This window comes from Hypanus sabinus, unplaced genomic scaffold, assembly GCF_030144855.1.
Source record: "Hypanus sabinus isolate sHypSab1 unplaced genomic scaffold, sHypSab1.hap1 scaffold_1452, whole genome shotgun sequence".
Lineage (NCBI taxonomy): Eukaryota > Metazoa > Chordata > Chondrichthyes > Myliobatiformes > Dasyatidae > Hypanus > Hypanus sabinus.
In genome coordinates, this window is record NW_026779526.1 from 1 (window position 1) to 24,582 (window position 24,582).

A 24,582-nucleotide genomic window follows, 5' to 3' on the forward strand; every position below is an offset into this window, starting at 1 on the left:
AGGGAGATTCACTGTGTGTCTGACCCCGGGAGTGTGTGATGGGACGGTGTGGAGGGAGATTCACTCTGTGTCTGACCCCGGGAGTGTGTGATGGGACGGTGTGGAGGGAGATTCACTCTGTGTCTGACCCCGGGAGTGTGTGATGGGACGCTGTGGAGGGAGATTCACTCTGTGTCTGACCCCGGGAGTGTGTGATGGGACGGTGCGGAGGGAGATTCACTCTGTGTCTGACCCCGGGAGTGTGTGATGGGACGGTGTGCAGGGAGATTCACTCTTTGTCTGACCCCGGGAGTGTGTGATGGGACGATGTGGAGATAGATTCACTCTGTGTCTGACCCCGGGAGTGTGTGATGGGACGGTGTGGAGGGAGATTCACTCTGTGTCTGACCCCGGGAGTGTGTGATGGGACGGTGTGGAGGGAGATTCACTCTGTGTCTGACCCCAGGAGTGTGTGATGGGACGGTGTGGAGGGAGATTCACTCTGCGTCTGACCCCAGGAGTGTGCGATGGGACGGTGTGGAGGGAGATTCACTGTGTGTCTGACCCTGGGAGTGTGTGATGGGACGGTGTGGAGGGAGATTCACTCTGAGTCTGACCCCGGGAGTGTGGGATGGGACGGTGCGGAGGGAGATTCACTCTGTGTCTGACCCCAGGAGTGTGTGATGGGACGGTGTGGAGGGAGATTCACTCTGTGTCTGACCCCGGGAGTGCGTGATGGGACGGTGTGGAGGGAGATTCACTCTGTGTCTGACCCCAGGAGTGTGTGATGGGACGGTGTGGAGGGAGATTCACTCTGTGTCTGACGCCGGGAGTGCGTGATGGGACGGTGTGGAGGGAGATTCACTCTGCGTCTGACCCCAGGAGTGTGCGATGGGACGGTGTGGAGGGAGATTCACTGTGTGTCTGACCCTGGGAGTGTGTGATGGGACGGTCTGGAGGGAGATTCACTCTGAGTCTGACCCCGGGAGTGTGTGATGGGACGCTGTGGAGGGAGATTCACTCTGTGTCTGACCCCGGGAGTGTGTGATGGGACGGTGCGGAGGGAGATTCACTCTGTGTCTGACCCCGGGAGTGTGTGATGGGACGGTGTGCAGGGAGATTCACTCTTTGTCTGACCCCGGGAGTGTGTGATGGGACGATGTGGAGATAGATTCACTCTGTGTCTGACCCCGGGAGTGTGTGATGGGACGGTGTGGAGGGAGATTCACTCTGTGTCTGACCCCGGGAGTGTGTGATGGGACGGTGTGGAGGGAGATTCACTCTGTGTCTGACCCCAGGAGTGTGTGATGGGACGGTGTGGAGGGAGATTCACTCTGCGTCTGACCCCAGGAGTGTGCGATGGGACGGTGTGGAGGGAGATTCACTGTGTGTCTGACCCTGGGAGTGTGTGATGGGACGGTGTGGAGGGAGATTCACTCTGAGTCTGACCCCGGGAGTGTGGGATGGGACGGTGCGGAGGGAGATTCACTCTGTGTCTGACCCCAGGAGTGTGTGATGGGACGGTGTGGAGGGAGATTCACTCTGTGTCTGACCCCGGGAGTGCGTGATGGGACGGTGTGGAGGGAGATTCACTCTGTGTCTGACCCCAGGAGTGTGTGATGGGACGGTGTGGAGGGAGATTCACTCTGTGTCTGACCCCGGGAGTGCGTGATGGGACGGTGTGGAGGGAGATTCACTCTGCGTCTGACCCCAGGAGTGTGCGATGGGACGGTGTGGAGGGAGATTCACTGTGTGTCTGACCCTGGGAGTGTGTGATGGGACGGTCTGGAGGGAGATTCACTCTGAGTCTGACCCCGGGAGTGTGGGATGGGACGGTGCGGAGGGAGATTCACTCTGTGTCTGACCCCAGGAGTGTGTGATGGGACGGTGTGGAGGGAGATTCACTCTGTGTCTGACCCCAGGAGTGTGTGATGGGACGGTGTGGAGGGAGATTCACTCTGTGTCTGACCCCGGGAGTGCGTGATGGGACGGTGTGGAGGGAGATTCACTCTGTGTCTGACCCCAGGAGTGTGTGATGGGACGGTGTGGAGGGAGATTCACTCTGTGTCTGACCCCGGGAGTGCGTGATGGGACGGTGTGGAGGGAGATTCACTCTGCGTCTGACCCCGGGAGTGTGTGATGGGAAGGTGTGGAGGGAGATTCACACTGTGTCTGACCCCGGGAGTGTGTGAGGGGACGGTGTGGAGGGAGATTCACTCTGTGTCTGACCCCGGGAGTGTGTGATGGGACGGTGTGGAGGGAGATTCACTCTGTGTCTGACCCCAGGAGTGTGTGATGGGACGGTGTGGAGGGAGATTCACTCTGTGTCTGACCCTAGGAGTGTGCGATGGGACGGTGAGGAGGGAGATTCACTCTGTGTCTGACCCCGGGAGTGTGTGATGGGACGGTGTGGAGGGAGATTCACTCTGTGTCTGACCCCGGGAGTGTGTGATGGGACGGTGTGGAGTGTGATTCACGCTGTGTCTGACCCTGGGAGTGTGTGATGGCATGGTGCAGAGGGGGATTCACTCTGTCTCTGACCCCGGGAGTGTGTGATGGGACGGTATGGAGGGAGATTCACTCTGTGTCTGACCCCGGGAGTGTGTGATGGGACTGTGCGGAGGGAGATTCACTCTGTGTCTGACCCCGGGAGTGTGTGATGGGACGGTGTGGAGGGAGATTCACTCTGTGTCTGACACCGGGAGTGTGTGATGGGACGGTGTGGAGGGAGATTCACTCTGTGTCTGACCCCGGGAGTGTGTGATGGGACGGTGCGGAGGGAGATTCACTCTGTGTCTGACCCCGGGAGAGAGTGATGGGACGTTGTGGAGGGAGATTCACTCTGTGTCTGACCCCGGGAGTATGTGATGGGACGGTGTGGAGGGAGAGTCACTCTGTGTCTGACCGGTCTGTCCCCTCCCGCAGCGAGACGCTGGCTGTACCAGCGTCTGGTTAGTTCCCTCGGTGAGGACTGGATCTTTCTCCTGCTCCTGGGGCTGGTGATGGCTCTCGTCAGCTGGGCGATGGACTACGTCAGTGCTCAGGGACTGGACTGTGAGTGAGGGTGCCGAGGAGAGGGACGGTGGGGGTTGGGCATTGGAGCGAGGGAGCCTGGAGAGGTTTGAGGGGTGCGGTAATGGGACTGATGGAGGGGGATGGGAGGCCGGTGTGCCGGGAGGGAGGGAGAAGGGAAGGGGAATCGGAGATGGGCGGGCGGTAGTGAGGGAGGGCCGACAGGGGTGGTGGGAGCAGGCGGGTGAGGGACAGAGTGTGGTTCCGAGGGAATGAATGAGGGAGGGAGGAGGAAGTGGCAGAGGGAAGGGGGATGGCAGGAGGGAGGGAATGCGTGATTGAATGGGACGGGCAGGTGTGAGAGGGGAAAAAGGTACGGTGGAAATTAGCAGTGTTAATTGTCTCAAGAATCTCCTCTCCCAACTCCCTCATTCCCTCTCTCCCCCATTCTCTCCTGCCTCCCTCTCTACCCCGTCCCGTCCCGCCTCACTCCCACCTCCCTCTGTTTCATCTCCAGTATACAAGTGGCTGTACGTCCTTGCCAAAAGCAGTCTTTGGCTGCAGTACCTCGTCTGGGTCGGGTTCCCCCTCGTCCTCATCGTCTTCTCCACCCTCCTCTGCATGTTCGTCTCTCCTCAGGCGGCAGGTGAGTGAGCGTCAAACCCCACAACATTTCACACCGTGCACGGTTCCCGTCTCCATATCCCGCCAGTTCAGACCCAGACACACCGGGAGCACCATGCACAGTTCCCGTCTCCGTATCCCCCCCTGGGTCAGACCCACACACTGGGAGCACTGTGCACAGTTCCTGTCTCCATATCCCCCCGGGTCAGACCCACACACCGGGAGCACCGTGCACAGTTCCCATCTCCATATCCCCCCGGGTCAGACCCACACACCGGGAGCACCGTGCACAGTTCCCGTCTCCATATCCCCGCGGGTCAGACCCACACACCGAGCACCGTGCACAGTTCCCGTCTCCGTATCCCCCCGGGTCAGACCCACACACCGGGAGCACCGTGCACAGTTCCCGTCTCCGTATCCCCCTGGGTCAGACCCACACACTGGGAGCACCGTGCACAGTTCCTGTCTCCATATCCCCCCGGGTCAGACCCACACACCGGGAGCACCGTGCACAGTTCCTGTCTCCGTATCCCCCTGGGTCAGACCCACACACCGGGAGCACCGTGCACAGTTCCCGTCTCCGTATCCCCCTGGGTCAGACCCACACACACCCGGAACACCGTGCACGGTTCCCGTCTTTGATTCCCCCCTGGGTCAGACCCACACACAGCGGGGGCACCATGCACAGTTCCCGTCTCCCAATCCCCCCCCGGGTCAGACCCACACACCGGGAGCACCGTGCACGGTTCCCGTCTCTGATTCCCCCCTGGGTCAGAGACATACACTCCGGGAGCACCATGCACAGTTCCCATCTCCGTATCCCCCCCTGGGTCAGACCCACACACTGGGAGCACCGTGCACAGTTCCCGTCTCTGTATCCCCCTGGGTCAGACCCACACACCGGGAGCACCGTGCACAGTTCCCATCTCCATATCCCCCCGGGTCAGACCCACACACCGGGAGCACTGTGCACGGTTCCTGTCTCCGTATCCCCCCGGGTCAGACCCACACACCGGGAGCACCGTGCACGGTTCCTGTCTCCGTATCCCCCTGGGTCAGACCCACACACACTGGGAGCACCGTGCACAGTTCCTGTCTCCGTATCCCCCCGGGTCAGACCCACACACCGGGAGCACCGTGCACAGTTCCCGTCTCTGTTTCTTCTCTCTTCCTCTTTGCATTCTCGTCCCAGTGAAGTGTCTCGTTGACAGTTTATAGCCCTCCCTGGATGCTGCCTGACCTGCTGAGCTCCGCCAGGGTTCCCGGTGCTTTGCCGCAGATCTCCAGCATCTCCGGTGTTCCCCAGCAACGGGGGTGGTTGATATTCCGGACGATGAACGCTTTTCCCTCCCTTTGTCGGCCAGGGTCATCCATAGGTGTTGTGTCTGGATCCACGAGCCCGTCCGAGCTTCTCCCCAACGTTGAAATCGAGCTGGCGTGCGCCGGCGGTTCCTCGCCCTCACCAGCTCTCCGAGCGGAGACGTTTCCCCTTCTTAATCTTCTCGCCTTCCTCACCTAACCCCCGGCCTACCTCGGTGGGGAAGCGGGCCTCAGAGTGGGCGACCGACCGGGGCGCTTGAGTGAGGCCCAGTTGCCGGTGCGTGGACCTCAGGAAGGGGGAGACGAGGGGACGCACGCCGGCCCTCGAGGGGGACAATTGGATGGGACGATCCGCGAGAAGTTCTGAGTTCCTGGGCGCCGACGTCTCCGGGAATCGGTCCCGGGCCAGCGTACGAGGGGTGTCTGATTGAGTACAAGAGCAAGGAAATCCTCTTGCATTTGTACAGGGCCCTGGTGAGACCACACCTGGAGTATTGTCTACAGTTTTGGTCTCCAGGGTTAAGGAAGGACATCCTGGCTGTAGAGGAAGTGCAGCGTAGATTCACGAGGTTAATTCCTGGGATGTCCGGACTGTCTTACCCAGAGAGGTTAGAGAGACTGGACTTGTACACGCTGGAATTAAGGAGATTGAGAGGGGATCTGATTGAAACATATAAGATTATTAAGGGATCGGACAAGTTAGAGGCAGGAAATATGTTCCAGATGCTGGGAGAGTCCAGTACCAGAGGGCATGGTTTGAGAATAAGGGGTAGGTCATTTAGGACAGAGTTAAGGAGAAACTTCTTCTCCCAGAGAGTTGTGGGGGTCTGGAATGCACTGCCTCGGAAGGCAGTGGAGGCCAATTCTCTGGATGCTTTCAAGAAGGAGCTGGATAGGTATCTGATGGATAGGGGAATCAAGGGATATGAGGACAAGGCAGGAACCGGGTATTGATCGTAGTTGATCAGCCATGATCTCAGAATGGCGGTGCAGGCTCGAAGGGCCGAATGGTCTACTTCTGCACCTCTTGTCTATTGTCTAAGTTCCTGGGCGCCAGTGTCTCTGGGTATCGGTCCCAGCACAACATAGGAGGGGTTATTGATATGCTCGTGGCCCGAGGTCAAAGGAGTCAATTTTCAAAAGCCTCGCACATTTATTTTTTCAACACCGTCCCCTCCTACATTTCCACACTTAGTCCAGCGGTCGTGGAGCGTGCGGATCTCGGACCGCCAGCTGGGGTTAAGTCTGTTACCTTTTCAATATTACATTTATCTTACTGGATACACAGATACGGGGCATTTCAACCTTGTTTCTGTTTCCGTAATATCGTAATGTATTCTGTGTCTGTCTGTGCAAGTACTTAATAAAAATGTTGAAAGGAAAGATAAGTTTGTGGCCTGCGGTCGGAGGAGATGAGCTGCACAGCTGTCGTTACGGGCACGGGCAGGTCAACTCGTTGAGAGATCCTGCAGAAAGTTCAAAGGTAATTACTCATCTCCCTACTGCAGGCCACAAACTTATCATTCGCCCCCCGATGAGTTATTAAACTTCAAACCTTCTGCAGAATCTCTCAGAGTTGGCCTGCACGTGCCCGTAACGACAGCTGTGTAGCGCATCTCCTCCTACTGTCCCGTACCCCGTAACTGGGTTTACAGAGCAGCAGAAATAGAAGAACCCGTTGGAGTCTGGTGATACCGAAAACTGAAGGTCTTTATTAGTAAACTGCACAATGCAGTATTAAGAATGCAAATAAACATATAAAACAGGTTAGCTGTAATAAACCTAGAAGTGTAGGAATAATAATGAACAATAAACGAGCTCTATCAATGTCCAGGGGTAAATGAATTGTCATAACAGAATATAGAGTTCAGTTCAGTTCATGTGTGCTGCGGTAGTTGCAGTTGTTGTATTGTAATTTGTTGGAGAGAGAGAGAGAGAGAGAGAGAGAGAGAGAGAGAGGGAGAGAGAGAGGTGGGGGTAGGACTGGGAGGGGACGAGAGGAGTGTGAGAGATTGAGAGAGAGAGAGAGAGAGGTGGGGGTAGGACTGGGAGGGGACGAGAGGAGTGGGTGAGAGAGAGAGAGAGAGGTGGGGGTAGGACTGGGAGGGGACGAGAGGAGTGTGAGAGATTGAGAGAGAGAGAGAGAGAGGTGGGGGTAGGACTGGGAGGGGACGAGAGGAGTGGGTGAGAGAGAGAGAGAGAGAGAGGTGGGGGTAGGACTGGGAGGGGACGAGAGGAGTGTGAGAGATTGAGAGAGAGAGAGAGAGAGAGGTGGGGGTAGGACTGGGAGGGGACGAGAGGAGTGGGTGAGAGAGAGAGAGAGAGGTGGGGGTAGGACTGGGAGGGGACGAGAGGAGTGTGAGAGATTGAGAGAGAGAGAGAGAGAGGTGGGGGTAGGACTGGGAGGGGACGAGAGGAGTGGGTGAGAGAGAGAGAGAGAGAGAGGTGGGGGTAGGACTGGGAGGGGACGAGAGGAGTGTGAGAGATTGAGAGAGAGAGAGAGAGAGAGGTGGGGGTAGGACTGGGAGGGGACGAGAGGAGTGTGAGAGATTGAGAGAGAGAGAGAGAGAGAGAGAGGTGGGGGTAGGACTGGGAGGGGACGAGAGGAGTGTGAGAGATTGAGAGAGAGAGAGAGAGAGGTGGGGGTAGGACTGGGAGGGGACGAGAGGAGTGTGAGATTGAGAGAGAGAGAGAGAGAGGTGGGGGTAGGACTGGGAGGGGACGAGAGGAGTGTGAGAGATTGAGAGAGAGAGAGAGAGAGGTGGGGTAAGACTGGGAGGGGATGAGAGGAGTGAGTGAGAGAGACAGTGGTTGGTAGGACTGGGAGGGGACGAGAGGAGTGAGTGAGAGAGACAGTGCAGATTAGGCAGCTGCGGCCTTCTTAATCCGTCGTTCCGTTGTGATCATTCGGTTCTGACCCCTCGGTCCTCGGCCAGACCGTTCCTCTGTGGTGGACTCGTCACTCTGGCATGAGTGGTCACACACACGTCCCCACCGGTCCTGCCGTCACTCTGTGAGCTTAATTGACCGATCTCCTGATTCGGTCCTCGAAGCCCCCACCTTCCTGTGGGTGTCGGTCAGTGTCCACTGGCGTGTCTGAGGGGTGTCTCCCCACACCCGTCTTTTATCCCCTCTGACGGGGTATCAGCCATCCATCAACTAAAACTGACCATGTCCATCAAATCAGGCCACTCCTGCTGTCTCCTGAGGAATGTTAACGAGCGAAGTAACGTCGTTGCAGCGAACGATTGTTTACCTTTCCGTCAGCGAAGAAGCCATAATGCATAAATCAGTCGTCTCTCTCTCTCTTATCTGTAGCAGATGCCTTTACCTCTGTTCTTCATCTCTCTCAGCAGCAGAAGTCATAATACAGTTAATTAACTGTCTCTCTCCCCCTCTCATCTGTAGCAAACGTTCTTGCCTGGGCTTTATCTCTCTCCCTCTCTCTCTCGTGAGCAGCATAGCAACAGCAATAGTTTGTGTTTCTCAGGGGGGTTAACTCTGCACCCCATTCTCCATCACGTCTGTTCATCACTCAGAACACCAACGTAGACCACAAACATATCTCTTGTCTTCAATTCGGTTATTAATCACTTGCACAGACGAATACGGAATACATGACGATATTACGCAGAGAGACTGGGCTTGTACACGCTGGAATTGAGGAGACTGAGGGGGATCTGATTGAAACGTTTAAGATAATTAAAGGATTTGATAGGATTGAGGCAGGAAATATGTTCCAGATGTTGGGAGAGTCCAGTACCAGAGGGCATGGATTGAGAATAAGAGGTCAGTTATTTAAAACAGAGTTGAGGAAGAGCTTCTTCTCCCAGAGTTGTGGAGGTGTGGAATGCATTGCCTCGGAAGACGGTGGAGGCCAATTCTCTGGATGCTTTCAAGAAGGAGCTGGATAGATATCTGATGGATAGGGGAATCAAGGGATATGGGGACAAGGCAGGGACTGGGTATTGATAGTGAATGATCAGCCATGATCTCAGAATGGCGGTGCAGACTCGAGGGGCCGAATGGTCTACTTCTGCACCTATTGTCTATTGTCTATTGTCGATGATGGAAAGAGAAACGAGGCTGAGATGGCCCGTCTCTATATATGGTCAGTTAACCATGACATTGAAGGGGCAACAGGACTTCTCGGTCACCCGTCCGTGGGCACTCTCTGGCGGTTCGAGGTCTGTCTGCGCCACGACCGCCGGACTAAGTGTGTCAGCGTAGGAAGAGGCGATGTTGGAAAGTAAACGTGCCAGGCTCTCTAAAGCTGACTCCTCCCACCTCAGGCCACAGACTTATCAATCTCCCCTCGCCCGTGCGGATACGAGGGGAGCAGGCGCAGGGGCCCCCAGAAGCAGACGCTCGACGGTTCGGGAACGCCGTCTCCGTCCCTGACCCGGCAGCTCACGTCCACGTGGGGCCCTTCGGCCCGTTGAATCTGCTCTGCCGTTTCATCGGGTTGACTCCGTGGTTGAGAAGGCGGACGGTGCGTTGGCCTTCATCGATCGTGGGATTGAGTTCAGGAGCCGAGAGGTAATGTTACAGCTCTATAGGACCCTGGTCAGACCCCACTTGGAGTACTGTGCTCAGTTCTGGTTGCCTCACTACAGGAAGGACGTGGAAACCATAGAAAGGGTGCGGAGGAGATTTACAAGGATGTTGCCTGGATTGAGTTTAGGAGCCGAGGGGTAATGTTACAGCTCTATAGGACCCTGGTCAGACCCCACTTGGGGTACTGTGCTCAGTTCTGGTCGCCTCACTACAGGAAGGACGTGGAAACCATAGAAAGGGTGCGGAGGAGATTTACAAGGATGTTGCCTGGATTGAGTTTAGGAGCCGAGGGGTAATGTTACAGCTCTATAGGACCCTGGTCAGACCCCACTTGGAGTACTGTGCTCAGTTCTGGTCGCCTCACTACAGGAAGGACGTGGAAACCATAGAAAGGGTGCGGAGGAGATTTACAAGGATGTTGCCTGGATTGAGTTCAGGAGCCGAGAGGTAATGTTACAGCTCTATAGGACCCTGGTCAGACCCCACTTGGAGTACTGTGCTCAGTTCTGGTCGCCTCACTACAGGAAGGACGTGGAAACCATAGAAAGGGTGCGGAGGAGATTTACAAGGATGTTGCCTGGATTGAGTTTAGGAGCCGAGGGGTAATGTTACAGCTCTATAGGACCCTGGTCAGACCCCACTTGGAGTACTGTGCTCAGTTCTGGTCGCCTCACTACAGGAAGGACGTGGAAACCATAGAAAGGGTGCGGAGGAGATTTACAAGGATGTTGCCTGGATTGAGTTTAGGAGCCGAGGGGTAATGTTACAGCTCTATAGGACCCTGGTCAGACCCCACTTGGAGAACTGTGCTCAGTTCTGGTCGCCTCACTACAGGAAGGACGTGGAAGCCATAGAAAGGGTGCGGAGGAGATTTACAAGGATGTTGCCTGGATTGAGTTTAGGAGCCGAGGGGTAATGTTACAGCTCTATATGACCCTGGTCAGACCCCACTTGGGGTACTGTGCTCAGTTCTGGTCGCCTCACTACAGGAAGGATGTGGAAACCATAGAAAGGGTGCGGAGGAGATTTACAAGGATGTTGCCTGGATTGGGGAGCGTGCCCTGTGAGAATAGGTTGAGTGAACTCGGCCTTTTCTCCTCGGAGCGACGGAGGGTGAGAGGTGACCCGATAGAGGGGTACAAGATGATGAGAGGCATTGATGGTGTGGATAGTCAGAGGCTTTTTCCCCGGGCTGAAATGGTTGCCACAAGAGGACACAGGTTTAAGGTGCTGGGGAGTGTGTACGGAGGAGAAGTTTTTCACTCAGAGAGTGTGTGGAATGGGCTGCCGGCGACGGTGGTTTTGGGGGGAATACGAAAGGGTCTTTTAAGAGACTTTTGGACAGGTAAATAGAGGGCTGTGGGTAAGCCTGGTACTTTCTAAGGTAGGGACATGTTCAGCACAGCTTTGTGGGCCGAAGGGCCTGTGTTGTGCTGTGGGTTTTCTATGGCTGATCCATTTCCTTGTCCGCCCCACATCCTCTCCCTGAACAATCAAGAATCTGTCTTAAAATATACCCAGCAACGGATTCACCACTCTCTGACTGAAGAAATTCCTCCTCATCTGTCCTTCTCAAACGGACGCCCCCTCTCCCCTGAGGCTGTGCCTTCTGGTCTTAGACACCCCCCCCCGCCGTCTGGGGGGGGGGGGGTGACATGGCTTTTCAGGACAGACCGAACAGGTTCGGTCTCTAATCCTTGAAGCGTCGAAGATTGGCGGGGGCGATTCGACAGGAGCAAGCCAGCTTTCTCCCACCGAGGTTGCTTGGGACTCTTATTTCCCGAGGAGACTGAGGTCCTTTAACGTCCGCCGGACGATGCTGAGGATGTTCTACGAGTCTGTGGTGACCAGTGCTATCACGTTTGCTGTTGTGTGCTGGGGCAGCAGACACCAACGCAATCAACAGACTCATTCGTAAGGCCAGTGATGTGGAACTGGACTCTCTGACGGTGGTGTCTGAAAAGAGGATGCTGTCCGAGTTGCATGCCATCTTGGACAATGTCTCCCATCCACTCCATAATGTACTGGTTAGGCACAGGAGTACATTCAGCCAGAGACTCATTCCACCGAGATGCAACACTGAGCGTCATAGGAAGTCATTCCTGCCTGTGGCCATCAAACTTTACAACTCCTCCCTCGGAGTGTCAGACACCCCGAGCCAATAGGCTGGTCCTGGGCTTATTTCCACTTGCCATGATTAACTTAGTATTATTATTTAATTACTTATGGCTTTATATTGTTATATTTCTACACTATTCTCGGTTGGTGCGGCTGTAACGAAACCCAATTTCCCTCGGGATCGATAAAGTATGTCTGTCTGACTGAGACCGGAAGTCAGGGGTTAGGGCACGGAGCGACCACTCCCCGCTGAACATCGACGGCCCCTCGGTAGAGATCGTTCAGAGCACCGGATTCCTTGGTGTTCCCCTGTCGGAGAATCTCACCCGGTCCCTCGACACCATCTCACGTGCAGAGCCAACAACCTGTCTCTGAATGTGAACAAAACAAAGATGTTCACTTGGCGGAGAATCTCACCCGGTCCCTCGACACCATCTCCACAGCAAAGAAAGCCCAGCAGCGTCTCAACTTTCTGCGAAGGCTGAGGAAAGTCCGTCTCCCACCACACCCCCCATCCTCATCACCTTCTACAGGGGTTGTATAGAGAGCATCCCGAGCAGCTGCATCACTGCCTGGTTCAGAAATTGTACCGTCTCGGATCACAAGACCCTGCAGCAGATAGTGAGGTCAGCTGAGAAGATCATCGGGGTCTCTCTTCCCGTCTTCACGGACATTTACACGAGTCGCTGCATCCGCAAAGCAAACAGCATTATGAAGGACCCCACGCACCCCTCATACAAACTCTTCTCCCTCCTGCCGTCTGGGTAAAGGCTCCGAAGCATTCGGGCTCTCACGACCAGACTGTGTAATAGTTTCTTCCCCCAAGCCATCAGACTCCTCAATACCCAGAGCCTGGACTGACACCTTACTGCCCTATTGTCCTGTTTATTATTTATTGTAATGCCTGCTCTGTTCTGTGCACTGTATGCAGTCCTGGGTAGGTCTGTAGTCTAGTGTAGCTTTCTCTGTGTTGTTTTTACGTAGTTCAGTCTAGTTTTTGTATTGTGTCATGTAACACCACGGTCCTGAAAAACGTTGTCTCGTTTTTACTATGTACTGTGCCGGCAGTTATGGTCGAAATGACAATAAAAGTGACTTGACTTGTCTTGGCAAGGGAGCATTAACGCCCGGCTCTTGCAGTTGGTCTGTAGTCTAGTGTAGCTTTTTCCTGTGTTGAAAAACGTCGTCTCGTTTTCACTGTGTACTGTGCCGGCAGTTATGGTCGAAACGCCAATAAAAGTGACTTGACTTGTCTTGGCAAGGGAGCATTAACGCCCGGCTCTTGCAGTTGGTCTGTAGTCTAGTGTAGCTTTTTCCTGTGTTGAAAAACGTCGTCTCGTTTTCACTGTGTACTGTGCCGGCAGTTATGGTCGAAACGACAATAAAAGTGACTTGGAAGGTGAGAAGTTTAAGGGGAACGTGAGGGGCGGGCAATGTCTTCACCCCGAGGGCAGAGAGGGTGTGGAATGAGCTGCCAGCTCGAGGGGGCAAAGCGGGTTTGGGATTTCAATGTTTAGGAGAACTTCGGATTGAGACAGGGAGGGGAGGGAGCAGGCAGTTTGAATGGGTCAGCAGGGACCGGATGGGCCGAGCGGCCTGGATTTCTCTGCCCGAGCTGCACGGAGCCCCTCAGACTTTGCACGCGCCTCGACCTCGGTGGGACCTGGCGCCAAGAGGGGGTACATTCCCCGCCTTCCCCCCTCACCCCAGTGGCCACCCTCTTTAGCTCCAGCGCCTCCTTTCCCGCCGGACTGGGAACATCTGGGGCGCCTCCAACGTCAGTTTATCATCAAAGTACACCCCCGTCGCCAGATACAACCCCGAGGTGCAAAATCAGTACGTCCAGAATAGAATCATAACCATAACTCAGTCACGGAGAGATCGCCCGGTGCAAACACAGAGAGAAAACAATGATAATTGATAAATAGGCAATTAATATCGACAAAGTGAGATGGAGAGTCAGTCCAGAGGTTGTGGGGACAGTTCAGCGATGGGGCGAGTGAAGTTGTCCCTTCTGGTTCTGGAGCCTGATGGCTGAGGGGTGATAACTGTCCCTGAACCTGGTGGTGTGGGTCCTGAGGCTCCTGTACCTCCTTCCTGATGGTTAAGGTGTGATAACTGTCCCTGAACCTGGTGGTGTGGGTCCTGAGGCTCCTGTACCTCCTTCCTGATGGTTGAGGGGTAATAACTGTTCCTGAACCTGGTGGTGTGGGTCCTAAGGCTCCTGTACCTCCTTCCTGATGGTTGAGGGGTGATAACTGTCCCTGGACCTGGTGGTGTGGGTCCTGAGGCTCCTGTACCTCCTTCCTGATGGTTGAGGGGTGATAACTATTCCTGAACCTGGTGGTGTGGGTCCTGAGGCTCCTGTACCTGCTTCCTGATGGTTGAGGGGTGATAACTGTCCCTGAACCTGGTGGTGTGGGTCCTGAGGCTCCTGTACCTCCTTCCTGATGGTTGAGGGGTGATAACTATTCCTGAACCTGGTGGTGTGGGTCCTGAGGCTCCTGTACCTCCTTCCTGATGGTTGAGGGGTGATAACTTTCCCTGAACCTGGTGGTGTGGGTCCTGAGGCTCCTGACCCTCCTTCCTGATGGTTGAGGGGTGATAACTGACCCTGAGCCTGGTGGTGTGGGTCCTGAGGCTCCTGTACCTCTTTCCTGATGGTTGAGGGGTGATAACTTTCCCTGAACCTGGTGGTGTGGGTCCTGAGGCTCCTGTACCTCCTTCCTGATGGTTGAGGGGTGATAACTGTTCCTGAACCTGGTGGCGTGGGTCCTAAGGCTCCTGTACCTCCTTCCTGATGGTTGAGGGGTGATAACTGTTCCTGAACCTGGTGGCGTGGGTCCTGAGGCTCCTGTACCTCCTTCCTGATGGTTGAGGGGTGATAACTGTCCCTGAACCTGGTGGTGTGGGTCCTGAGGCTCCTGTACCTCCTTCCTGATGGTTGAGGGGTAATAACTGTCCCTGAACCTGGTGGTGTGGGTCCTGAGGCTCCTGTACCTCCTTCCTGATGGTTGAGGGGTGATAACTGTTCCTGAACCTGGTGGTGTGGGTCCTGAGGCTCCTGTACCTCCTTCCTGATGGTTGAGGGGTAATAACTGTCCCTGAACCTGGTGGTGTGGGTCCTGAGGCTCCTGTACCTCCTTCCTGATGGTTGTGGGGTAATAACTGTCCCTGAACCTGGTGGTGTGGGTCCTGAGGCTCCTGTACCTCCTTCCTGATGGTTGAGGGGTAATAACTGTCCCTGAACCTGGTGGTGTGGGTCCTGAGGCTCCTGACCCTCCTTCCTGATGGTTGAGGGGTGATAACTGACCCTGAACCTGGTGGTGTGGGTCCTGAGGCTCCTGTACCTCCTTCCTGATGGTTGAGGGGTGGTAACTGTTCCTGAACCTGGTGCTGTGGGTCCTGAGGCTCCTGTACCTCCTTCCTGATGGTTGAGGGGTGATAACTGTTCCTGAACCTGGTGGCGTGGGTCCTGAGGCTCCTGTATCTCCTTCCTGATGGTTGAGGGGTGATAACTGTCCCTGAACCTGGTGGTGTGGGTCCTGAGGCTCCTGTACCTCCTTCCTGATGGTTGAGGGGTGATAACTGTTCCTGAACCTGGTGGCGTGGGTCCTGAGGCTCCTGTACCTCCTTCCTGATGGTTGAGGGGTGATAACTGTCCCTGAACCTGGTGGTGTGGGTCCTGAGGCTCCTGTACCTCCTTCCTGATGGTTGAGGGGTAATAACTGTCCCTGAACCTGGTGGTGTGGGTCCTGAGGCTCCTGTACCTCCTTCCTGATGGTTGAGGGGTGATAACTGTTCCTGAACCTGGTGGTGTGGGTCCTGAGGCTCCTGTACCTCCTTCCTGATGGTTGAGGGGTAATAACTGTCCCTGAACCTGGTGGTGTGGGTCCTGAGGCTCCTGTACCTCCTTCCTGATGGTTGTGGGGTAATAACTGTCCCTGAACCTGGTGGTGTGGGTCCTGAGGCTCCTGTACCTCCTTCCTGATGGTTGAGGGGTAATAACTGTCCCTGAACCTGGTGGTGTGGGTCCTGAGGCTCCTGACCCTCCTTCCTGATGGTTGAGGGGTGATAACTGACCCTGAACCTGGTGGTGTGGGTCCTGAGGCTCCTGTACCTCCTTCCTGATGGTTGAGGTGTAATGATTGTAATAACTCTCTCCCTCCCTTCTCTACCCCTCCCTCCCTCTCTCCCCTCTCCCTTCAACCCCACACCGCAGGCTCCGGGATTCCCGAACTGAAGACCATTATCCGGGGAGCAGTTCTGCACGAGTACCTCACCTTCCGTACGTTCATAGCCAAAACGGTGGGTCTGACGGCCGTCCTCAGCACTGGCTTGCCTGTTGGCAAGGAGGTGAGTGAGCTGTCCTACCGAGCCCTCATGAGGGAGGTGACGGGTCAATCTGTTCAGGAATCAAATATTCTTCTCTCTCTCTCTCACTCGCACACGCACACCTCTTCCATCCTCGCTCCCGTACCCTTCCCCTCTCTCTCTCCCCCTCCAAACCATCCCTCACACCCATCTCTCTGCAACCCCCCTCTCTCTCTCTCCTCTCAGTACCCTCGTTCCCCTTCCGTCCATTCCCTCTCACCTCACTCCCCTTCCTTCTCCCTCCATCTCTCTCCCCCTCTCTCTACACTTCATTTTCTCCCCTATTCCACCACATTCTACCCCCATCATCACCCACTCCCCCATTAGCAGGCAAGTGTTTCCCTCTGTCTGTGTCTGACCCCGGGAGTGTGTGATGGGACGGTGTGGAGGGAGATTCACTCTGTGTCTGACCCCGGGAGTGTGTGATGGGACGGTGTGGAGGGAGATTCACTCTGTGTCTGACCCCGGGAGTGTGTGATGGGACGGTGCGGAGTGAGATTCACTCTGTGTCTGACCCCGGGAGTGTGCGATGGGACGGTGTGGAGGGAGATTCACTCTGTGTCTGACCCCGGGTGTGTGTGATGGGACGGTGTGGAGGGAGATTCACTCTGTGTCTGACCCCGGGAGTGTGTGATGGGACGGTGTGGAGGGAGATTCACTCTGTGTCTGACCCCGGGAGTGTGTGATGGGACGGTGTGGAGAGAGATTCACTCTGTGTCTGACCCTGGGAGAGTGTGATGGGACGGCGTGGAGGGAGATTCACTCTGTGTCTGACCCCGGGAGTGTGTGATCGGACGGTGTGGAGGGAGATTCACTCTGTGTCTGACCCCGGGAGTGTGTGATGGGACGGTGCGGAGGGAGATTCACTCTGTGTCTGACCCCAGGAGTGTGTGATGGGAAGGTGTGGATGGAGATTCACTCTGTGTCTGACCCCGGGAGTGTGTGATGGGACGGTGCGGAGGGAGATTCACTCTGTGTCTGACCCCAGGAGTGTGTGATGGGAAGGTGTGGATGGAGATTCACTCTGTGTCTGACCCCGGGAGTGTGTGATGGGACGGTGTGGAGGTAGATTCACTCTGTGTCTGACCCCGGGAGTGTGTGATGGGACGGTGTGGAGGGAGATTCACTCTGTGTCTGACCCCGGGAGTGTGTGATGGGACGGTGTGGAGGGAGATTCACACTGTGTCTGACCCCGGGAGTGTGTGATGGGACGGTGTAGAGGGAGATTCACTCTGTGTCTGACTCCGGGACTGTGTGATGGAACGGTGTGGAGGGAGATTCACTCTGTGTCTGACCCCGGGAATGTGTGATGGGACGGTGTGGAGGGAGATTCACACTCTGTCTGACCCCGGGAGTGTGTGATGGGACGGTGTGGAGGGAGATTGACTCTGTGTCTGACCCCGGGAGTGTGTGATGGGACGGTGTGGAGGGAGATTCACTCTGTGTCTGACCCCGGGAGTGTATGATGGGACGGTGTGGAGGGAGATTCACTCTGTGTCTGACCCCGGGAGTGTATGATGGGACGGTGTGGAGGGAGATTCACACTCTGTCTGACCCCGGGAGTGTGTGATGGGACGGTGTGGAGGGAGATTCACTCTGTGTCTGACCCCGGGAGTGTGTGATGGGACGGTGTGTAGGGAGATTCACTCTGTGTCTGACCCCGGGAGTGTGTGATGGGACGGTGCGGAGGGAGATTCACTCTGTGTCTGACCCCGGGAGTGTGTGATGGGATGGTGTGGAGGGAGATTCACTCTATGTCTGACCCCGGGAGTGTGTGATGGGACGGTGTGGAGGGAGATTCACTCTGTGTCTGACCCCGGGAGTGTGTGATGGGACGGTGTGGAGGGAGATTCACTCTGTGTCTGACCCCGGGAGTGTGTGATGGTACGGTGTGGAGTGAGATTCACTCTGTGTCTGACCCCGGGAGTGTCTGATGGGACGGTGTGGAGGGAGATTCACTCTGTGTCTGACCCCGAGAGTGTGTGATGGGACGGTGTGGAGGGAGATTCACTCTGTGTCTGACCCCGGGAGTGTGTGATGGGATGGTGTGGAGGGAGATTCACTATGTGTTTGACCCCGGGAGTGTGTGATGGGACGGAGTGGAGGGAGATTCACTCTGTGTCCAACCCCGGGAGTGTGTGATGGGACGGTGTGGAGGGAGATTCACTCTGTGTCTGACCCCGGGAGTGTGTGATGGGACGGTGTGGGGGGAGATTCACTCTGTGTCTGACCCCGGGAGTCTGTGATGGGACGGTGTGGAGGGAGATTCACTCTGTGTCTGACCCCGGGAGTCTGTGATGGGACGGTGTGGAGGGAGATTCACTCTGTGTCCGACCCCGGGAGTGTGTGATGGGACGGAGTGGAGGGAGATTCACTCTGTGTCCGACCCCGGGAGTGTGTGATGGGACGGAGTGGAGGGAGATTCACTCTGTGTCCGACCCCGGGAGTGTGTGATGGGACAGTGTGGAGGGAGATTCACTCTGTGTCTGACCCCGGGAGTGTGTGATGGGACGGAGTGGAGGGAGATTCACTCTGTGTCCGACCCCGGGAGTGTGTGATGGGACGGAGTGGAGGGAGATTCACTCTGTGTCCGACCCCGGGAGTGTGTGATGGGACGGTGTGGAGGGAGATTCACTCTGTGTCTGACCCCGGGAGTGTGTGATGGGACGGTGTGGGGGGATATTAACTCTGTGTCTGACCCCGGGAGTGTGTGATGGGACGGTGTGGAGGGAGATTCACTCTGTGTCTGACCCCGGGAGTGTGTAATGGGACGGTGTGGAGGGAGATTCACTCTGTGTCTGACCCCGGGAGTGTGTGATGGGACGGTGTGGAGGGAGATTCACTCTGTGTCTGACCCCGGGAGTGTGTGATGGGACGATGTGGATGGAGATTCACTGTGTGTCTGACCCCGGGAGTGTGTGTTGGGACGGTGTGGAGGGAGATTCACTCTGTGTCTGACCCCGGGAGTGTGTGATGGGACGGTGTGGAGGGAGATTCACTCTGTGTCTGACCCCGGGAGTGTGTGATGGGACGGTGTGGAGGGAGATTCACTCTGTGTCTGACCCCGGGAGTGTGTGATGTGACGGTGTGGAGGGGGATTCACTCTGTGTGTGACCCCGGGAGTGTGTGATGGGACGGTGTGGAGGGAGATTCACTCTGTGTCTGACCCCGGGAGTGTGTGATGGGACGGTGTGGAGGGAGATTCATTCTGTGTCTGACCCCGGGAGTGTGTGATGGGACGGTGCGGAGGGAGATTCACTCTGTGTCTGACCCCGGGAGTGTGTGATGGGACGGTGTGGAGGGAGATTCACTCTGTGTCTGACCCCGGGAGTGTGTGATGGGACGGTGTGGAGGGAGATTCACTCTGTGCCCGACCCCGGGAGTGTGTGATGGGACGGTGTGGAGGGAGATTCAGATCTGTGTCTGACCCCGGGAGTGTGTGATGGGACCGTGTGCAGGGAGATTCACTCTGTGTCTGACCCCGGGAGTGTGTGATGGGACGGTGTGGAGGGAGATTCACTCTGTGCCCGACCCCGGGAGTGTGTGATGGGACGGTGTGGAGGGAGATTCACTCTGTGCCCGACCTCGGGAGTGTGTGATGGGACGGTGTGGAGGGAGATTCACTCTGTGTCTGACCCCGGGAGTGTGTGATGGGACGGGTTGGAGGGTGATTCACTCTGTGTCTGACCCCGGGAGTATGTGATGGGACGGTGTGGAGGGAGATTCACTCTGTGTCTGACCCCGGGAGTGTGTGATGGGACGGGTTGGAGGGTGATTCACTCTGTGTCTGACCCCGGGAGTGTGTGATGGGACGGTGTGGAGGGAGATTCACTCTGTGTCTGACCCCGGGAGTGTGTGATGGGACCGGGTGGAGGGAGATTCACTCTGTGTCTGACCCCGGGAGTCTGTGATGGGACGGTGTGGAGGGAGATTCACTCTGTGTCCGACCCCGGGAGTGTGTGATGGGACGGAGTGGAGGGAGATTCACTCTGTGTCCGACCCCGGGAGTGTGTGATGGGACGGAGTGGAGGGAGATTCACTCTGTGTCCGACCCCGGGAGTGTGTGATGGGACAGTGTGGAGGGAGATTCACTCTGTGTCTGACCCCGGGAGTGTGTGATGGGACGGAGTGGAGGGAGATTCACTCTGTGTCCGACCCCGGGAGTGTGTGATGGGACGGAGTGGAGGGAGATTCACTCTGTGTCCGACCCCGGGAGTGTGTGATGGGACGGTGTGGAGGGAGATTCACTCTGTGTCTGACCCCGGGAGTGTGTAATGGGACGGTGTGGGGGGAGATTCACTCTGTGTCTGACCCCGGGAGTGTGTGATGGGACGGTGTGGAGGGAGATTCACTCTGTGTCTGACCCCGGGAGTGTGTAATGGGACGGTGTGGAGGGAGATTCACTCTGTGCCCGACCCCGGGAGTGTGTGATGGGACGGTGTGGAGGGAGATTCACTCTGTGTCTGACCCCGGGAGTGTGTGATGGGACGGTGTGGGGGGAGATTCACTCTGTGTCTGACCCCGGGAGTGTGTGATGGGACGGTGTGGAGGGAGATTCACTCTGTGTCTGACCCCGGGAGTGTGTGATGGGACGATGTGGATGGAGATTCACTGTGTGTCTGACCCCGGGAGTGTGTGATGGGACGATGTGGATGGAGATTCACTGTGTGTCTGACCCCGGGAGTGTGTGTTGGGACGGTGTGGAGGGAGATTCACTCTGTGTCTGACCCCGGGAGTGTGTGATGGGACGGTGTGGAGGGAGATTCACTCTGTGTCTGACCCCGGGAGTGTGTGATGGGACGGTGTGGAGGGAGATTCACTCTGTGTCTGACCCCGGGAGTGTGTGATGTGACGGTGTGGAGGGGGATTCACTCTGTGTCTGACCCCGGGAGTGTGTGATGGGACGGTGTGGAGGGAGATTCACTCTGTGTCTGACCCCGGGAGTGTGTGATGGGACGGTGCGGAGGGAGATTCATTCTGTGTCTGACCCCGGGAGTGTGTGATGGGACGGTGCGGAGGGAGATTCACTCTGTGTCTGACCCCGGGAGTGTGTGATGGGACGGTGTGGAGGGAGATTCACTCTGTGTCTGACCCCGGGAGTGTGTGATGGGACGGTGTGGAGGGAGATTCACTCTGTGCCCGACCCCGGGAGTGTGTGATGGGACGGTGTGGAGGGAGATTCAGATCTGTGTCTGACCCCGGGAGTGTGTGATGGGACCGTGTGCAGGGAGATTCACTCTGTGTCTGACCCCGGGAGTGTGTGATGGGACGGTGTGGAGGGAGATTCACTCTGTGCCCGACCCCGGGAGTGTGTGATGGGACGGTGTGGAGGGAGATTCACTCTGTGCCCGACCCCGGGAGTGTGTGATGGGACGGTGTGGAGGGAGATTCACTCTGTGTCTGACCCCGGGAGTGTGTGATGGGACGGGTTGGAGGGTGATTCACTCTGTGTCTGACCCCGGGAGTATGTGATGGGACGGTGTGGAGGGAGATTCACTCTGTGTCTGACCCCGGGAGTGTGTGATGGGACGGGTTGGAGGGTGATTCACTCTGTGTCTGACCCCGGGAGTGTGTGATGGGACGGTGTGGAGGGAGATTCACTCTGTGTCTGACCCCGGGAGTGTGTGATGGGACCGGGTGGAGGGAGATTCACTCTGTGTCTGACCCCGGGAGTATGTGATGGGACGGTGTGGAGGGAGATTCACTCTGTGTCTGACCCCAGGAGTGTGTGATGGGACGGTGTGGAGGGAGATTCACTCTGTGTCTGACCCCGGGAGTGTGTGATGGGACGGGTTGGAGGGTGATTTACTCTGTGTCTGACCCCGGGAGAGTGTGATGGGACGGTGTGGAGGGAGATTCACTCTGTGTCTGACCCCGGGAGTGTGTGATGGGACGGTGTGGAGGGAGATTCACTCTGTGTCTGACCCCGGGAGTGTGTGATGGGACGATGTGGAGGGAGATTCACTCTGTGTCTGACCCCGGGAGTGTGTGATGGGACGGTGTGGAGGGAGATTCACTCTGTGTCTGACCCCGGGAGTGTGTGATGGGACGGTGTGGAGGGAGATTCACACTGTGTCCGACCCCGGGAGTGTGTGATGGGACGGTGTGGAGGGAGGGTCACTCTGTGTCTGACCCCGGGAGTGTGTGATGGGACGGTGTGGAGGGAGATTCACTCTGTGTCTGACCCCGGGAGTGTGTGATGGGACGGTGTGGAGGGAGATTCACTCTGTGTCTGACCCCGGGAGTGTGTGATGGGACGGTGAGGAGGGAGATTCACTCTGTGTCTGACCCCGGGAGTGTGTGATGGGACGGTGTGGAGGGAGATTCACTCTGTGTCTGACCCCGGGAGTGTCTGATGGGACGGTGTGGAGGGAGATTCACTCTGTGTCTGACCCCGGGAGTGTGTGATGGGACGGTGAGGAGGGAGATTCACTCTGTGTCTGACCCCGGGAGTGTGTGATGGGACGGTGTGGAGGGAGATTCACTCTGTGTCTGACCCCGGGAGTGTCTGATGGGACGGTGTGGAGGGAGATTCACTCTGTGTCTGACCCCGGGAGTGTGTGATGGGACGGTGAGGAGGGAGATTCACTCTGTGTCTGACCCCGGGAGTGTGTGATGGGACGGTGTGGAGGGAGATTCACTCTGTGTCTGACCCCGGGAGTGTCTGATGGGACGGTGTGGAGGGAGATTCACTCTGTGTCTGACCCCGGGAGTGTGTGATGGGACGGTGTGGAGGGAGATTCACTCTGTGTCTGACCCCGGGAGTGTGTGATGGGACGGAGTGGAGGGAGATTCACTCTGTGTCTGACCCCGGGAGTGTCTGATGGGACGGTGTGGAGGGAGATTCACTCTGTGTCTGACCCCGGGAGTGTGTGATGGGACGGTGTGGAGGGAGATTCACTCTGTGTCTGACCCCGGGAGTGTGTGATGGGACGGTGTGGAGGGAGATTCACTCTGTGTCTGACCCCGGGAGTGTGTGATGGGACGGTGAGGAGGGAGATTCACTCTGTGTCTGACCCCGGGAGTGTGTGATGGGACGGTGTGGAGGGAGATTCACTCTGTGTCTGACCCCGGGAGTGTCTGATGGGACGGTGTGGAGGGAGATTCACTCTGTGTCTGACCCCGGGAGTGTGTGATGGGACGGTGTGGAGGGAGATTCACTCTGTCTCCGACTCCGGGAGTGTGTGATGGGACGGTGTGGAGGGAGATTCACTCTGTGCCTGACCCCGGGAGTGTGTGATGGGACGGTGTGGAGGGAGATTCACTCTGTGTCTGACCCCGGGAGTGTGTGATGGGACGGTGTGGAGGGAGATTCACTCTGTGTCTGACCCCGGGAGTGTGTGATGGGACGGTGTGGAGGGAGATTCACTCTGTGTCTGACCCCGGGAGTGTGCGATGGGACGGTGTGGAGGGAGATTCACTCTGTGTCTGACCCTGGGAGTGTGTGATGGGATGGTGTGGAGGGTGATTCACTCTGTGTCTGACCCCGGGAGTGTATGATGGGACGGTGTGGAGGGAGATTCACTCTGTGTCTGACCCCGGGAGTGTGTGATGGGGTGGTGTGGAGGGAGATTCACTCTGTGTCTGACCCCGGGAGTGTGTGATGGGACGGTGTGGAGGGAGATTCACTCTGTGTCTGACCCCGGGAGTGTGTGATGGGACGGTGTGGAGGGAGATTCACTCTGTGTCCGACCCCGGGAGTGTGTGATGGGACGGTGTGGGGGGAGATTCACACTCTGTCTGACCCCGGGAGTGTCTGATGGGACGGTGTGGAGGGAGATTCACTCTGTGTCTGACCCCGGGAGTGTGTGATGGGACGGTGTGGAGGGAGATTCACTCTGTGTCTGACCCCGGGAGTGTGTGATGGGACGGTGTGGAGGGAGATTCACTCTGTGTCTGACCCCGGGAGTGTGTGATGGGACGGTGTGGAGGGAGATTCACTCTGTGTCTGACCCCGGGAGTGTGTGATGGGATGGTGTGGAGGGAGATTCACTCTGTGTCTGACCCCGGGAGTGTGTGATGGGACGGTGCGGAGGGAGATTCACTCTGTGTCTGACCCCGGGAGAGTGTGATGGGACGGTGTGGAGGGAGATTCACTCTGTGTCTGACCCCGGGAGAGTGTGATGGGACGGTGTGGAGGGAGATTCACTCTGTGTCTGACCCCGGGAGTGTGTGATGGGACGGTGTGGAGGGAGATTCACTCTGTGTCTGACCCCGGGAGTGTGTGATGGGACGGTGTGGAGGGAGATTCACTCTGTGTCTGATATTCCATTTCTCTCACCTTGATTCTAAACCTCGACTCTTTTTCAAATTATTCTCTCTCGTCTCTTTCTCTCCTCTCTCTCTCCCCATCTTTAACCCCACTTCCCTTTCTTTCTCTCTCCTACTTGCTCCCCTATATACCCCTCTCCCCTCCTCTGCCCTACCCCTGTCCCTCCTCACAGGGGCCGTTCGTGCACATCGCCAGTATCTGTGCTGCTCTAATTAGCAAGTTCCTCTGCTTCCTCAGCGGGACCGTTGAGGTAGGCCGAGGGTCGCTGACCGGGAGGTGCGGGGAGCAAGCGGGCGGAGGGAGGGGTACGTTCGAAGTGGAGGGAT

General features: G+C 56.8%; 1 protein-coding gene across 1 annotated transcript in view; it reads left to right on the forward strand.

Annotated features, from left to right (window-relative positions):
• Nucleotides 1-2,904: 2,904 nt before the first annotated feature.
• LOC132386988 (chloride channel protein-like) overlaps nucleotides 2,905-24,582 on the forward strand; it is a gene marked incomplete at its 5' end in the record, with an annotated part of 88,710 nt that continues 67,032 nt past the window's right edge. The window contains 4 exons of the mRNA XM_059959346.1: nucleotides 2,905-3,033; nucleotides 3,509-3,637; nucleotides 15,833-15,966; nucleotides 24,429-24,506. Coding sequence (XP_059815329.1) covers nucleotides 2,905-3,033; nucleotides 3,509-3,637; nucleotides 15,833-15,966; nucleotides 24,429-24,506 — 470 coding nt within the window. The remainder of the gene's footprint in view (nucleotides 3,034-3,508; nucleotides 3,638-15,832; nucleotides 15,967-24,428; nucleotides 24,507-24,582) is intronic.